General features: G+C 40.1%; 1 protein-coding gene across 1 annotated transcript in view; it reads left to right on the top strand.

Moving 5' to 3' along the window:
• C1QTNF7 (C1q and TNF related 7) overlaps positions 1 to 16,972 on the top strand; it is a 140,875-nt gene extending 123,903 nt beyond the window's left edge. The window contains exons 2-3 of the mRNA XM_082271312.1: positions 13,299 to 13,544; positions 16,120 to 16,972. Of these exons, the coding sequence (XP_082127438.1) occupies positions 13,304 to 13,544; positions 16,120 to 16,751 (873 nt within the window). The 5' untranslated portion in view covers positions 13,299 to 13,303 and the 3' untranslated portion in view covers positions 16,752 to 16,972. The remainder of the gene's footprint in view (positions 1 to 13,298; positions 13,545 to 16,119) is intronic.
• Positions 16,973 to 18,070: the final 1,098 nt, after the last annotated feature.

Below are 18,070 nucleotides of genomic sequence, written 5' to 3'. Positions count from 1 at the left end.
GCAACCAGTGACGTCACCTCGTCGCCGGTCTAAGGAGTGGAGGAGAGCGATGCCCCAGCATCCACAGCGGAACCTCCGAGTCCTTCCTCGCGCGCTGCCTGGCTCCACCCACCTCCTCCCTCCAGGCTCCAGCAGCTTCTCTCCAAGCAGCCAGCACCGAACAAGGTCCAAGGAGAAGAATCTGAGCAGTGAGCAGTCAGTGACTGTGATCTGTGACACAGAGTGACAGTGACTAGTAGTACAAAAGTAAGTACAATTTAATGGATGTATTAAAAAAAAAGCTCTAGAAAAATGATTGGGGGCAATGCTGTGGGCACTCTGCAATGATTGGGGGCAATGCTGTGGGCACTCTGCAATGATTGAGGGCAATGCTGTGGGCACTCTGCAATGATTGAGGGCAATGCTGTGGCGCTCTGCAATTATTGGGGGCAATGCTGTGGGCACTCTGCACTTATTGGGGGCAATGCTGTGGGCACTCTGCAATGATTGCGGGCAATACTGTGGCACTCTGCAATGATTGCGGGCAATGCTGTGGGCACTCTGCAATGATTGTGGGCAATACTGTGGCACTCTGCAATGATTGCGGGCAATGCTGTGGGCACTCTGCAATGATTGCGGGCAATGTTGTGGCACTCTGCAATGATTGGGGGCAATGCTGTGGGCACTCTGCAATGATTGTGGGCATGCTGTGGGCACTCTGCAGTGATTGAGGGCAATGCTGTGGGCACTCTGCAATGATTGCGGGCAATACTGTGGCACTCTGCAATGGTTGGGGGCAATGCTGTGGGCACTCTGCAATTATTGGGGGCAATGCTGTGGGCACTCTGCAATGATTGGGGGCAATGCTGTGTTCACTCTGTAGTGATTGGGGCAATGCTGTGGGCACTCTGCAATGATTGCGGGCAATACTGTGGCGCTCTGCAATGATTGTGGGCAATACCGTGGCACTCTGCAATGGTTGGGGGCAATGCTGTGGGCACTGTGCATTGAAAGGGGGCACACTGGTCTCTCTGCATTGAAAGGGGGGCACGCTGCGCTGGTCACTGTGCATTGAAAAGGGGCACGCTGGTCACTGTGCATTGAAAGGGGGCACGCTGGTCATTCTGCTTACTAAAATTTTTGAATCCCACCACTGGTTTAACCCCATCGGGTCAAGAGATTGCGTTAAAAAAATCCATTTTGTTTCACATTTAGAGAGCTCTCTTACCCAATTTGAACCTCTCCAGGACAGGGTAACTCTCTCAACTCCCCAAAATGCAAACCCCTGGGGTCCCTTTGATGGTATTGTCTGAAATGAGCAGACACATTATGCTCTCTTTTCCCTTTTAAAATATTGGTTATATGTTCACCTACACATTTTTTTAAAGTGCGTTTAGTGCGTCCAATGTACACCATATTGTATGGGCACATCAGTGCATAAACTACGTGAGTAGTATCACAGGTGATTAAGCTTTTAATCTTAAATTCCTTTTTAATAGCAGGTACATTAAAGTTATCCCTTTTCCTAGGATTGGTACGGGCAACGTGACAGGCTTTGCATCTCCCACATGCAAAAAAATCTGTCCTTCCCGGAAAAAAGGCCGTGTTAGGTGGGTCCAAAACCTTTTTCACTACTTGCCTCCCAAAATTAGGAGCTTTCCTATAGATGAACGAGGGATCCTTTGGCAACACTTTGCCCAAAGTTTTGTCCATTGCCAGAATATGCCAATGTTCTCTGAAGATGGCGTCTACACGGCGGTAATCATCAGAAAAATTGGACAAAAAACTCCACTCGTACGAATTATCTTTAGATCTCATGTTCCTACTAATTTTATTTTTGTCTAACAAAGTATCTCTTGAGGTAGTTCGTACGTTCTGGATCTCTCTAAATGTGAAACAAAATGGATTTTTTTAACGCAATCTCTTGACCAGATGGGGTTAAACATAGAACTTGATCTTAACTGTTTTATCAGTGATGCTTAAATTAAGATCATATTAATCCCCCTCTTTTTCCCTAATATGTTTCTTGAGTATAGGCACAGGTTTTATTGTGATGACCCCTTGGCACAAATATTGATTAAGTTTATTCTTATGAATTTTAACATTAATTTTAATGTATTTATGTTAATATTAATAATACTTATGCAGCTTCACTGCAGTGATTTTATGTGATGGATTTTATTTGATGTATTTTATATGATGTATTTATTATATGAATTCATTTAGTCTTGAATAATTTATTTGGTGCAATATGTGACTCCAATTTTGAATATGTTGTCACAGATTTATTTCATATGAGTGTCCATGTTTATATATATGTGCATATTTGCAGTTATGTATTTTTGGTATATACACTGCTTTAGATATCTAAATTTTGGGGATGATGCTATTTGTTAAATAGATGTACCCTGAATTGGCATATTATATATCTATTTTTATTGTGTGTATAGTGATTAGTCACATATGTCAAACTGTTTTCAGTTTTTGACCACTAGAGGGAGCTGCTTGTCAATTCTTGTCAATGCGGCTCGGGAATTATACATGCTCGGTATCGTGGTGATATAACGAGGTAAATGTAAAGGTGCATTGTGCTAGATCAGTGCATTGCTGACAGTTCCCAAGACTCAGGCATTAGAAGCCGGTGTGCGGCGTCCCGCATCACTTCCTGGATATGGAGGGAGGCGGGTCGCGAGCTCCCTATTTAGTTGGATAGCCGTGCTGTATAGCCATGCCCCCGAGACGAAGTCGGAAATGACAAAACGCGTTGGGGCGTGGCTATACGGCGTCAATGTGTATGTGTGTAAGACGGGAAGGAACTTCTGGAGTCCTGTGAATGCAGCGTCTGCTGCAGAGTGTCATCCAGGCTGTCAGATCTTCACCCAGGTTAAATATGAGCAATGCTTTTATCTATCTGTAAACAAGTGAGTGTGATATTTTTGTTGAAATAAATTTGCTTTATAAAATGGTATCATGCTATGGAGGTGCTTTGATCTTTTGTTTTCCACACACTGTGAGTGAGAGGAGGAGGTGAGCAGCAGCAGTAGATACCAGGAGGAGGTTTAAGCTGTTTATGCTGTATATGCCTATTCCATGAGAGTGGTTAGGCATGGTCTTCTGGTGAGTCCTCATTTCAGGTATCTCTCCCCAGCACTGGTGGTGGTGGTGACAATGTGTGGTGGTTCCTATAAACTGACACTTAGGACCATACATTGAAGGCACTACATATTGCTTTGGCACTACATAAACTAAAGACTTTTTGGAAGGACTTGGTTTTTGCTTTATTTATGAAATTTATGCACTTCTGCTTATTTGCACTGTATGATAGGAGGTAACACCATCCCTGCGCTACTGAAATTCTAAGAAAAATAACCCATGTTTTCTGTGATGAATTTTGATTTATGTAAGATATGGATAAGGATACCTTAAAATGCAGGTGTACACCAATAAACTGTACAATTATGATGAGCTACCTTTTCTATACCAGCAATCCAATCATGTTGCAAAGGTTTGTTTCCGTACTCACTTTAACCTACTTTGGTCTAACGGCAATACTCTATCAGGGTGCTATATAGGAGTATGGTACACTTATCATAATCCAGGAGCTGTTTAAGCTGTTCAAAAGGTACGATGACTGACTTTCAGGACTTGGCAATGGTATTTTTGCAGATACAAATAGATAACTGATAAGTTTTCTCTGAGGTCTAGGGGTATCCTCCACCATGCAACCCAGTAGAGTGTGTTGGTCAAATTACCTTGGGTGAGGGTATAAAGAAAGCTATACACTCTGATCCAAAAACGCCTCACCTTGGGGCACTGCCACCACATATGGAACACAGTCCGCTCCTGGCCGCAACCTCAGAAACATTGTGGAGACGCCCCTGGGACATAGATCGTAGTAACACATTTTAATTTGCCTCGAAAATGGAAGTATTGATGAGGCACCCTGAGGCTTCCTGAACTAATGAATGCCATTCTTCTAGTTCAGGGGTTTCGTTGAGATCCTGCTCCCATTTTTCCATATACCTTTGCTTAGCTGAAGTGTTAGTTAAAACAACTTAAATCTCCAAGATGACTTCAGATTGTATCATACTTGTGGCATATGGTCATCACTTTCAAATATATAACATTTCAAAGGTAAACTAACATGAAGTGATGGATAGTAACAATATAGAATAAAGTTGGAAAAATCTCAAAAAGTTAAATAACATCTACTATATTTAACTTAGATTATAAAAGGTTTCGGTTTGGAGTCTAGGAGTATAGAGTTTTGTATAAGGGGAGGGGGTATCCTTTAGAGGGTCATGGTAGAAAGAAGTGAAAAATCTATTCTGGACAGACATTCAGAGGTGTTGATAGGTGGGCATTGAGCTATAATTTTAAGTGCAAATGAAACTCTATTGGCTACCCAACAGGACCATGTTGCAAAAGTCTATTCAGGCATCTTTTGCAAAAAAAAAGCAGGGTCTCCATTGTTATGAACTCACTTAAAGCGGCATTAAACATGCCTTCGGGAGTTGAGCTATTGTCATAATTTGCCAGTATGCACAGCATAATTATACAATATGGCACATCTTATCTCCTACTTAGTCTGTTCTCAAGTGATGAAGGGTCCAGGATCCTGTCAGCACTTCATCCCCTGCCATCACCATCTCAGCCAGCCCCTCTATCCACTGGATAGCCACTGCTGATTTAACTCATACATCCATGCATTCCATTTCCCCAGCTTTATCCTTGGCATGCCCAGTGCAATGTACAGAAACCACAAAAGAAATCACAAGAAATATATATTTTTTTTTTTTTTTGTGTAAGAGACTTTGCGTGTCTCTTTAAGTTTACTACTACATTTAATATCTGTGCCGATTCTGTTGAGTAAGGTGGGTGGGATGATGTCTACAGATTGTTACTCTGACTACCAATAGGAAAAGTTTGTTTTGGCAAAGGAGAGTTTAAATTACTCTTTTAGTTCAGCTCACCCTTAAGATCTGTGCCATTTACGTCAAGGAAGGTGGGTGGGATGATGTCAAAAGATTGCTACACTAGCTGCCACATGATTCCCTTTTTAAATTACAGAGAAGCAACCAAGGGGAGGACTGGACATTGAATATGCACAAAATATTGTAAGTTTTGAAATTTTTAGAGCAAAAAGGGGCAATCATGGGTCTTTACTCACAGATATAGAGGTAGTTACACTTGCCAAAATATTTGTCATATATTTTGACTGGCTGCTGAAAAAACATTTTAAAATGTGCAATAAATGACATATATGATCTTAAAAGCCCAACTTGTCATGCCTGAGCATTGGAGATCCATTTTATCGTTACTTACATATTGCAAGCCAAACTTTTTTTTATCCTACACCTTGGTGTAACTAATCCAAGCATTACAGTGTATCTTTAACTTTATTTAATGCCTCTCAGATATGAATATCCAGAGTTTTATACTTTGTACAGTCATTACATATTCATAAAGTGTTTTGTTCTTACCCAGTTAATGTCTCAGATTTTATCAGTGAGCTCATTCTTCTAATTATTCCCTTGCATCCAAGTGTTTTGTTCTGGTTTTTGAAATATATTTCATGATGTTAAGTGAATGATTTACATAGAGGACATTGGGCTCTGATGACTGCTAATGTTACAGTGACAAAGGATCTCAATACTATTGCTTTCATTAAGGATTACTGGGATGACTGGAGGTTTCTCCAATTTGATCTCTTACCAGATAGGTTATCTCAAAGATATATTTGGATGGCATCACCTTTTTAGTGGTTGTTGCACCCATTCTTCAGCCTCCAGACCCTGGTTGACTGATGTTTCTTCAATGCTCTACTTGTTTCTATTATGTCTTGCACAGAGGCCACAAAACGTTTTGGCTCCTGATCTTTTTTCCGATTCTTTTTTGTTTGTACTGATCAGCTAAGTTTGTATGTTAATTTGGAGAAAAATTGAAATAAAATAATGTAAAATAAAAAAAAAAATACATAGAGTATACTTAATACTGTCATTACATGAATCAACCAAATACAATGATCGAAATACACTCATTTACTTAAAAGCAGTTCTCTGTATATATACCGTAGACATGGTAAGTGTTAATTTTTTTAACTGATCAAGTTTCATCATTTTAAAATAAAGGAAGTAAAGAAAACCTGATTGCCAGGTCTAGCCTAATTATGATGTTATTAGTTCATTAAAAGAGTCAAAAATGTAGCTTTAGACCGTCAGCCCCAAGTGTGAGAATATTCAAAAAATTGTTTTTAGTTTATAGTTTACAGCGGCAGTGATACCCCAAGTTTAGGGTTTTCCTTTCTCATTCACAGAGCATGGCTAAGCAGGTGCTCTCAGGGGTTCAGGACGTGATCCTGCTATCTCCTAAACGCCTGTTGTTTTTTTTGGGGGGGGGGGGGGTTGCCCCATGTAAACAGCCCCCTCTGGCTGTATTATAGGTTTTAGGAGGGTGCGTGGAGGGGGGGGGGGGGATTTTACCATTCTCTGGCCACCCGTTTAAAGGGGGTCTTACAATTGTAGCAATGGCCACCTGTGTCACAAGTAAACAGATTCTAACACAAAGCCAGCTTACTTTCAAAACATTTCAATCACATATTTAGTTAAACAACAGTTATTGGCAGCACATTAGAGTTCTCATCTTGTTTCCTTCTCTTATAACAGATGTTTTTATTTCTATTTTTGTTTGGATGGCTGTTTTCTTAGGTTCATTGTCATAAATAAATTGATAATTTCTCTGATTAAAAATAAACTTCCTTCTTTATGACATGTAGAGCAGGAAATAACTTTTTTTTTATAGCCCCCCATTTGGTGCACAGACGTCTCAAAGTGGGAGTGGCTTCTGTACTAAATAATTTTTGGAACGTGCATCAAAGAATGCAGATAGATCAGTGGTCGTCCTTGTGTCTTAAGTCTTTTGTTGATCGGACAACTTCCACATGTTTTTCTATTTCAGATTATGCTCAACACAGATGGTGAATTATGTGTTTGGAAAAGACCCAGGTATTCCATGGAGCCATTGAATAGAGTTGTAGTATGAGAAATTTATGTTCAGGCCAGGGCTGTTGGATGCTACGGTTTAATGGTTAGCTTTATGTCTTAAAGACATATCTATATAAAAAGAAGGCAGAGGTTACAAGATATTGCGTAATTGTCCAGACACAATGCATATAGAATTTGTAAAAGGTTACCAAGCCTAAAAAACAAAAAATTACTTTCTGAATGTTAGTAGTAGTTTTGTGTGTACTTTCAGAAAAAGTACACTTACTCTCTCAACTTTAACAGCCCAACACCATCTTGAGGTTGGAGACAATCAAAAAGGGGTTCCATAGAAGTCCTTGTTGGCTCACTGAGCAGGCACAACCATCAGCGAGGAAAATGTTGGCCCTAAGATGTAAACGTCCCAACAGGTTGGGTAGTTTGGATCAGGGTTAGGAAGCTCTGGCGGTTCTACTCTTTCCAGAGTAATAAATGGGCCTGCAGCATGCATGCAAAAGATGAAAAGGACCTGGTGTAGACTCTTTTAAAAAGAAAGGCTGTGCAGCTTTGAGCATAACGACACAGCGAAGATCACTGGAACTAGGACAGTGGTAATTATTGGACCGTATGGGCTGAATTTAAGAGCTGAAGACATGCCTTAAAGGACACAGTGTGCCAAATATAAGCTGTTCTTACAGGACATTAACAATGGTGGTTCACTATTTCTGTCATGTTGTGTACTTTAGTAAGAGATAAGATAGGTTGAGTGAGCCTAAACTGGCCGAACACATAGCAATTTGATTGAGCAATTATACTTTCAAATCCAAATGTTGTTGACATCACTAAGTGATCAAAGGCATGGGCATTTTCAACATGGCCAGTGAAGATGCAGCACCTTGATAGAGTCTAATCTGCGATCTTTGATCCGATTTCCTGCAGATTGCGGGTCACTGCACACCTCCAGTCTGATTCCCGTATCGACTATGACCAGAGGCAGACACTCTTCAGTTCCCAACAATTATGGCAACAGCTTCTCAACAGCCAGTGGGGCAGGAAAACTTTCGGCTGAGGCCGCTAACATGGCAACCCAGATGGAGGATCCCAAGCCATCTCTACTGGAACAGGCTAACTTTACAGCCCTTATGCAGGCGATTACCACATACCAAACTACCCTCACAGGTAAGATTGGCTCCCTTCAACTTCATATCGGGTTTATTCGGAAGGACATTGACATATTCCGCACTCGACTGTCGGAGGTCGAGCGCCACGTGGGAGAATCAGAGGACATCTTACATGACCACAATGCCACACTTCATACTCTTAAAAAGAAGGTGAGGGTACTTGAATCGAGGGCTGAAGATGCAGAGAATCACAACAGGAGGAATAACATCCACATCGTGGGCCTCCCGGAGAGAGTAGAGTGATCAGATCCCCTGGCGTTTACAGAACATTTGCTTCGCTCACTTCTTCCTCAGGCACAGTTCTCAGCCTTCTTCGTGGTGGAGAGGGCACACAGGATGCCTGCGATCCGCAGTCCTCCTGGATCCCCCCTTGCACCTTCATTCTGCATCTTCTCAACTTTCAAGATCAGGACTTAGTCCTTAGGTAAGCCAGGAAGATGGACACTCTACGGTATGAGGCGGCAAAGATTTTGATATTCCCCAACTACTCGGTGGACAACGGCTCAGATGATCCTTCGATCGTGTCAAGCTCAACTTCCGCATTAGGAAGATCAAGTATAGTATGCTTTTCCCTGCCTGGCTGTGGGTACAAGACGGGGAGTCGTTAAGATTCTTCACTTCCCTGGAGGAAGCCTCACAATGGCTGGAGAGCCTGCCTAAAGGGAGATAGCCCTACCATGTTGGTTTGAAAGCTGTCTTTGCTGAATTAGTAAGCATTTTGAAATCTCTATGTCTTCTAAGCACTGAGCTAGGAGTCTCTGAAAGCCTCATATGATTCATGTTTGGTTTGAACTATCTCTACCAGTTACATCTCAGCTTTAGGTGTTGGGTATGTATACTGGAAACCATACACCTTTTGGACTCACTGCCTTGAACTTGCTAAACTTTGGGTTATGCTGCACAGCCTACCTGGATGTCTGCTGGATATCTTTGTGCCCTGGTGACTACTGTCATTTCTAGTCATATCACATAACTCTGTTTACCGCTACCTCCACAGGTCTCTACCTGAGCCTATGTAGCCCACATCATTACTGATGTCTGGATTTGCTGAGAGAGAGAGCCGAGTTTCTAGTTTGTAATGTGTTTAAGTTCTGTGCCCCCAGAACACTCTGGGTGAATTTGGATCTGCAGGGATCATTAATCCTTTCTTTTTTTCTCTAGGTAGACTTATCAATGTACAGACTAAGGTGTTAATACACTGATAATTTATTTTGTGCTCCACTATTCACAACCCCATTTGGAAGTTGCCATGTCAGTTCTAGAGAGGGAGGCACACCAAGGTTTGGGGGGTGGTGCGGTGATGGGGGGGGGGGGAGAGGGAATACGTTTTCTATTGGTTTTCTGTTGTTCTGAGGCATACAGTATTGTTTCAAGCCTCTTGGTCGATGCAAATTTCTCTTTTTCTAGCATATACAGTTTCTGCTATGTTCGGGTATTGGGGAATGCTAATTGTTCCCTTCATAATTATACATGTGAAGATCCAGAGACTTTCCACTATAGATGTATATCACAAATGGCCCCCCTCTCCATAATCTCCTGGAATGTTCGAGGAGTGAACTCTAAGTTCAAGCGCTCTCTCATGTTCATCTTTAAGAAAAAGTACGATCTACAAGAGACACGCCTTACAGGTAACAGAGTGCTGGTCCTCAAAAAACCCTGAGCAGGCACATATTACCACTCAACCCACTCCTCCTACTCAAGGGGGGTTAGTATTCTGATTCATAGGTCTCTATGGTTCAGCCTCCTGGATCTTCACCTGGACCCCAAGGGTCGCTATGTTCACATGCATGGTATCTGTGACAGTATTGAGCTGGCAATTACAGGGATTTATGTCCGCCCCCCCCAGGTAATGTTTCCCTACTGCATAAATTGGCACCAACTCTGGTGTTGTACCCCATGGCAAATGTCCGTTGTGGCTGGTGATTTGTTTTATTTACGATTCCAGGTGGATGGTGGTGGATCAAAAGTTTTTAGAGTCTATGCACAACAGCAGTGCTTGAAATGCTAGAACTAATGTAACATTTATGAAAGGGGAAAGTTTTTTTCACATTTTGTAATAGTCCACAAGCATTTTGCAGGCATATTTTAAATATTGTAATCATTTACTTTGTATTGAAAAGCTATTTAATGGTTGTAGTGCATTTTTGGTGTGAGGCTGTTAGCACCAAGAGCAAGTATTAATGCTTTCAGCTCCCCTAACTGATGGATGGTATGCTGCCCACTGTGCAAAATGCTCTTTACAGGGAACACTCCTAACATGTAACCCTTGTCCTTGACTGACCCTCTAACACCTTACGTAAGACCTAAATATCATCTTGACTCTTAAACCCTTAAACCCTTGCACAGTCATTGTGCAGTACCAGCAAGCAGGAGGCAAAGCCTGCATATGAAATATTGAATACTGAATAAATGTATAAAAATTTGTGTAGCACTGCCCCCCCCCCCCCCCCCCCAAGGAATTGCTGGATACTGACTCAGCGGGCTCCCCTGTTTACCAACACACGGTTATAAGTAGATACAGTTCCTAAATCCCTCCTTGCTCCGTTTGGCTCTTCACAGCAATAAACAGTCTAGGGGTATTGGTTTTTTATTTATTTATTTTGTAATTGGGATAGGAGAAGGGAATAGTGGGCTATTCACAATATCTGAGGACTTCTATCTTCATAACTTTGCTGGTAGATATGGAACAGGCAGGCCACTCATCATGCCACTTTAGATGAATGGGATTCAGTCTCTTATTTTCTTTACTCTCTCTTACAAGCTGACTTGATGAACAATATTTTATCTTCATGATACTCTCCCTAGCATCCTCTTTCTGTTGACACCCGTCCACTGATTATCCTATGAACAGGGGTTGCCCCCCCTCAGGTCAGGCCCCTTGACTCAAGTTCCTGTACTCATGATACTGCAGAAACAGGACCTCCAGTGTCTCCCCTCTCAGTCAGCTTCCCTGGACCTCTGGGTTCAGCTCCTGTCGACCGGTCCTGTACAGTATCCCAACATGCACCGAGGTAGCCTGCCTGCCTCAAAAGCCTATGCACCCATTTGTCAGGTTTCCTCACACTGTCCAACATGCCTCTCTATTAGACCAGCGTGAAACACTCTCTAGACTGAATAAATCGCACTCTGAGCACAATGAGTAGACCTCACTAACATATCCTGCTCTCTGGTAGGCAGAGAACAATATAGATTTACCTGCAGCCCCTCTGGTAAGCAGACAGAGCTCAAAACTATACTTTCTCACTAACACCTACCTAGGAGGGTGCTACATGAATAATATTGAAAATTTGTTAAGGTTACTTAAATTAATATGATGATATATTAAATATATATATATATATATATATATATATAGATATGTATATATATATATATATACAAAAAAAACATCTGAATGGTATAGATGTTATAGATGCACTTATGAGTTTTGTAGTGGAGATAAATCAAAGCAACAGCATTTTATTTTCAACCTTTTACCTGGGCTCAGTCTGTCTTGAGATTGAGCCCTGTTGAAACGCTGACACTGGCATGCTGTTGCATTTAATTTGTTTTTTAGATTTTTATGGATTTCCTTGTGGTTGAGCACCTGGGAACACCTGGGAATTTACCTCACAGATAGGGGTGGATTTACTAAAGGCATATAGACTGTGCAATTTGCAAAGAGCCGTTGACCAGAGCTTAGTAAAGTTTCACTTTGCAAACAGTACCCAATCACGTGCAAGGAAAAAAAAAAAAAAAACGCATTTTGCTTGCACAGGATTGGATGATGTAAGTCAACAAAGCTTCTGTTCATTAACTAAGCTGATGAGCAATTGCACTTGCTCTATTTGCCTTTAGTAAATCAACCCCACAGAGCATGGTGGCTACCATTGGGACTTTATACAATATACAATATATTCAGTATATATATATATATATATATATATATATATATATATATATATATATATATATATATATATATATAGCATATCATTTATTCACTCATCTACTCATTAACAGATGTATGAGTTTTTTATTCATTAACAGATGTGTGAATGTTGTATATTAAGGATTCAGTAAATTACATAAAATTCAGATTAAGGTATTAAATTGATCGAGCATCAGCTCCTTTTTTTTTTCAGTCAAATTTTTGAAAAGGTACAAAGAGCAGAACTTATTCCACAGCGTCTTAACAGAAATGATTACATAGCTAATAATTTATTCAAGTAGACCTAAGACATATGTAACCCCAAATATATTGTATAGTATGTTTGGTATTACACCCTACTGTATGATGCTTTCTTTAAGCAAATATTCTTTGTCAATCTGTTGCAAAGTTCCTTACAACATTAAGCTACTGCCTCTCAATCAGCAGCATTCTGATAGTCAATAAGGCCCTTAGTGACATACAACATTGTATATATACATTCTAGGACAAGTTCATTCAGAAGCCCTTTAATTTACCAGCATGTTATGGTTTGTAGACAGAAGCCAGTGTAGAAGAGTACCTGTGAGATAGATAGATAGATAGATAGATAGATAGATAGATAGATAGATAGATAGATAGATAGATAGATAGATAGATAGATAGATAGATAGATAGATAGATAGATAGATAGATAGATAGATAGATAGATAGATAGATAGATAGATAGATAGATAGATAGATAGATATAGATAGATAGATAGATAGATAGATAGATAGATAGATAGATAGATAGATAGATAGATAGATAGATAGATAGATAGATAGATAGATAGATAGATAGATAGATAGATAATGCTGCCCCTTACTAAGAGGCAGTGGTTTAGTGTTTTTTTGTCTACAACAGGAAGTGCTATTACTGAACGGATATCCAGGTAAGAAACTTTGGAAAAGACTCATGAATAACAATTTGCATTAAAAACTGTATACAGTGAGCTGTGGTGCCAAACATAACTATAAAAAGTATTTTGGGTTGGCATGAAGATTAAGTTACTCAAAGGTCTACCTAATGTTGCAATGGTTTATAGAATGCTTTAGGGGTTCATCGACTGATTTCACTTACTGCCTGGAGTCGATCTAAAAAGTATAGAATTGTGTTTTCTCCTGCAAATCCAGTTAAAATAAGCTTCTAACTTTTTTGTTTAACAGTTAATAATACATAAAAAATATAACAGATCATTTTTCCTGCAGGGTCGATGATGCTTATTTTGCTGTACATTACAAGTTTTGTTCTTTGTGCCAGTGGACAAGCATTGAACAATAAACCGAAAGGAGAGCACCAGAACATAAGGTATGTCTGTAGCATACCAGGATTGCCAGGGTCTCCGGGATCCCCTGGGGCAAATGGATTAGCTGGGCCACATGGACGGATTGGCCTTCCGGGAAGAGATGGGAGAGATGGCAGGAAAGGAGAAAAGGGTGAAAAGGGCGACGCAGGTAAAGAACATCTACTTGTTGTTGCTGAAATAATATCAGGGAAAATTGAATAAATATTATTACAACGTATATTGAAGGGGAAAACAGCAGGGGGGTTGTTTTTTCAAAGGCAAATAGACTGTTCACTTTGCAAGGAAGCTTAGTGGAATGCTGGAATGATCACGTTCATGTGCAAGCAAAAATACTTTTATTTTTATTTCGGATTTTTTTAAAAGCATGAGTTTTCACTACATTCACTAAGCTAAAGGTTATTTTTTGAAAAGGTCCTGCAGTGGCAGTATCTGCCTTAGGACTGCCTCCTCTAACACGTTTCACCCAACCATGGTTTAGTTGTAGAGCTCTACGACTAAGCCTATTGGATGACATGCGTTGCGTCACAGTCCTAAGGCAGTGGCAGTCATTGCCATTTTTCTGGATGGTTTGCACAATAAATGTGGACGCTTGTGATCAATGAGGTGTGCAGTCGCTCTCCTTCACACTGTAGTAAACTCAGTGGGTTTTAGTTTTGTTTTAAGTCTTTAACAAGTAAATGTACTTTATAAATGTATCTAGCAGAAACCAACCCAATATTATAAGGTGATATATATTAATATGTATTGCAAAGCAGCCCTACCTTCCCCATTTATGAACATACATGTAAAGCCTAACTCTAACCCATATGTTTTTTTAATAGAATGGGAAAATGTATTTTCATGACTCCCTGTACAAGAAATTAGGTTAGAGGACAGGAAGGCACAACACAACATTGTCAGAAATTCTAAGGCCCCGTTCCCAACTGGTGAATTGGGATTGCTGGCATAATCGCCGCAATTCTGCCTGCAGTTCCAAATCGCTTTGCAATAGTGGCAAAATGCACCACGCATTTTTGGGTGCTATTCATTTTTAGTAAAAAATGAGCGACAATTGTGGCAAACTCCATCGCACAAAGCTTGTCGCCCAAAAGAAGCTCCTGCCATCCAAATACACGTGATGCATTTTGCCACTATTGCATTGTGATTTGGAGTTGCAGGGAGAATCGAGGCAATTCTGCCCGCGATCCCAAATCTCACCAGTTGTGAGCGGCGCCTAACTCTACCTCACTCTCTGAAATGATTTTATAGTTAGGTTTGTGTCAGTGTTGTAGAGATTTCCATTATTTCCTGACCATTACCTTTCTGTAAAGACAGGAAGGGTAAATATCCAATAAAGGACACGAGTGAAACTAACAATCTGACATAGGCTCTAACCCTTTCACGCCATATCCAAAATGTTTTGGCTGCAGATGAACTTTAACAATAAACATGTATATCTTCTCAAAAATATAAGAATTTACTAAAACTTACTAAGTCTTTTGTTCATTATAAATAAACATCAGACATCATAGTCTTTAATCTGGTACACTGTGAACATATTTCTTATTCCATAATTAGAAGGCATTACGTTTTATATTTTTCTTAGTTTTGGTGTCAGTTGCTTTTTATGAAATAAAGTAAAGTAAATGCCAGCGCCTAAAAATAAAATAGCAGCTTGCAAACAGTGTGAATATACAAGCACCAACATAACATGTAAAATGAGGTTGCAGCGCTCAAATAATGATTTAAAGTGAAAATAATCCAAAATACTGATGTGAAAAGAGGGTGTGTATGACAATTTAGTCCGTAACAACATATAAAGTCCTTTAAATAAATCCACAGATGTGTGCTGATATTCAGTGCCAATAAAATTAAAACAGACACTCCTCCACCAGTGATCCTTCACCACGATAAGAATGCGCACTCACCAGACCGATATGCTGCCTGGTTAGGACAGCAAATAAGTTTTTAATGTAGTATCAGGTCTTGAGTAAAGCCAGATATAAGGGGGTTCACACCAGAGGATATCTCCTTCTTCAATACTCCAACAGGACAGGTGCACAAATCAGCAGACATAGGAAAGAGAAAATCTTCTCATGGTGTAGTATTTATTTAAAATAAAGCATAACAGGCAACTCTACAAGCTGAATAAAACATCCAATATTGATCCATAAAATGCAGACCTCAATGAAAGCACTTACATAAAGAGCCACCAGACTCAGAGTAGTACTGGTGGCTATGGACCTCTGGCATGCAGCACTGCTCTACAGCCGTTTCACGTTCATACGCTTCCTCAGGAGCTTATTAACGAGGAAGCGTATTAACATGAAATGGCCGTAGAGCAGTGCTGCATGCCAGAGGTCCATAGCCACCAGTACTACTCTGAGTCTGGTGGCTCTTTATGTAAGTGCTTTCATTGACGTCTGCATTTTATGGATCAATATTGGTCAAGACCTGATACTACATTAAAAATGCATTTGCTGTCCTAACCAGGCAGCATATCGATCTGGTGAGTGCGCATTCTTATCTTGGTGAAGGATCACTGGTGGAGGAGTGTCTGTTTTAATTTTATTGGCACTGAATATCAGCACACATCTGTGGATTTATTTAAAGGACTTTATATGTTGTTACGGACTGAATTGCCATACACACCCTCTTTTCACACCAGTATTTTGGATTATTAGTTGCTATTTATGAATTGGTAAATCTATTCCTAATGAACAATTTTGACATTTATGTTAAAGGTTTGCGAGGAAAAACAGGACCACTGGGACCTATTGGTGAAAAGGGTGATCAAGGAGAGACTGGTAAAAAAGGACCTACCGGTTTACTGGGGGACAAAGGGAAAATTGGACCTGATGGACCTGCTGGACCTAAGGGTGATAAAGGCTCTAGGGGAGACCTGGGAGAACCTGGTGTGTGCAAGTGTGGAAATATTGTGCTTAAATCTGCTTTTTCAGTTGGTATTACCACCAGCTACCCACAAGAAAAACTTCCAATCCTATTTAATAAAGTGATTTTCAATGAAGGAGAGCACTACAACCCATCCACCGGGAAGTTTATTTGTGCTATCCCTGGAATTTATTATTTCTCTTATGACATCACTCTTGCAAACAAGCACCTGGCTATCACCCTTGTACAGAATGGAGAGTACAAAATAAAGACATTTGATGCCAACACGGGAAATCATGATGTTGCCTCAGGCTCAACACTTCTTTACCTAAAGCCAGAAGATGAAGTCTGGCTTGAGATATTTTATACAGATCAGAATGGTTTGTTTTCAGACCCCAGCTGGGCAGACAGTTTGTTTTCAGGATTTCTTTTATATGCAGATACTGATTATCTGAATGCTTTGTCTGATGATGATGAATTTTGATGCTGCTTAAATTCCAAACACAGTCCTAACTTAAACTTGAATGCAAGCCAGATCCTGTTAAAAAAAGTCTATAGATTTTGCTGGAAGACTAAGGTTTGCTTCAATTCCTTTAAAAGGAACATTTACTTTGACATATTTTTTTAAGAGCTGAAATTCCTCAAGTTGTAATTGTGAAACAAATGTGCACCAAGTTACATCAGAAATCCCACCTGCATACTTGATCAGTGACATTAAAGTGAAGCCAGAGTCTGAGGATACAAAAAAGGAAAGTTGAAAGAGGCATCCACTTGCAATGATAGACTGACTTCCTTCCTAGTTTTGTACCTGGCCAAAGTTATCATTAAGTAGAAAGAAGCATTGTTCTATAGTTGCTAAGTTTACAAGGCTCCTGAGAAATCAAGCGCAGAAACAATGTTTTTTTTACGTAAGTTCAAATTACTATTGACCTAAAACCCCTTCAGGCTGAATACTCGCAGCTGAAGAATTGACTGGTTGGATTTTCCCAGCTCATATGGGCTAATCATCTACAACTGGGCAGCTCCTGTGTGGAGAACATTTCAGCGGGTTGTAATTTCATATCTGCTGCTATTATGATTAATTAACTAGACTTGGGTTGAGTAGGGTGTGACTTAATCATAGTGTGGTGGTACTGCTGCTATTGAAGTCATTGCTTTCCTCAACATCAGATCCCAGACATTCACAAAGGAACACTTTTGGATATATTTAGTGAAGTATTGTAAAGTGCCAATATAAAGAGCAAAGTGCGATAATCTATAGCAACCAGATTTTGATTTGTTTTACTTAGAGCTTAATTTTAATTGGTTAATATACAGTATCTCACAAAAGTGAGTACACCCCTCACATTTATGTAAATATTTTATTATATCTTTTCATGTGACAACATGAAGAAATGACACTTTGCTACAATGTAAAGTAGTGAGTGTACATCTTGTATAACAGTGTAAATTTTCTGTCCCCTCAAAATAACTCAACACACAGCCATTAATGTCTAAACCACTGGCAACAAAAGTGAGTACACCCCTAAGTGAAAATGTCCAAATTGGGCCCAATTAGTAATTTTCCCTCCATGGTGTCATGTGACTTGTTAGTGTTTCAACCAACAGAATATTAGCATGCATAAAGAAAGGGATGTATTCCAGAGATAAGACTATAATCCTTCCACTTTATAAAACTCTGGTCCGACCGCATCTGGAGTATTCTGTCCAGTTCTGGTCGCCAGTCCTCAGGAGGGATGTGTTGGAGCTGGAGAGAGTCCAGAGAAGGGCAACTAAACTAATTGGGGGATTGGAGGACCTTAC

The sequence above is a fragment of the Pelophylax lessonae genome (genome assembly GCF_965119305.1).
Source record: "Pelophylax lessonae genome assembly, chromosome: 1".
NCBI lineage: Eukaryota > Metazoa > Chordata > Amphibia > Anura > Ranidae > Pelophylax > Pelophylax lessonae.
The sequence above is the reverse complement of the archived record's forward strand: the minus strand, read 5'-3'. Positions and strand labels throughout refer to the sequence as shown.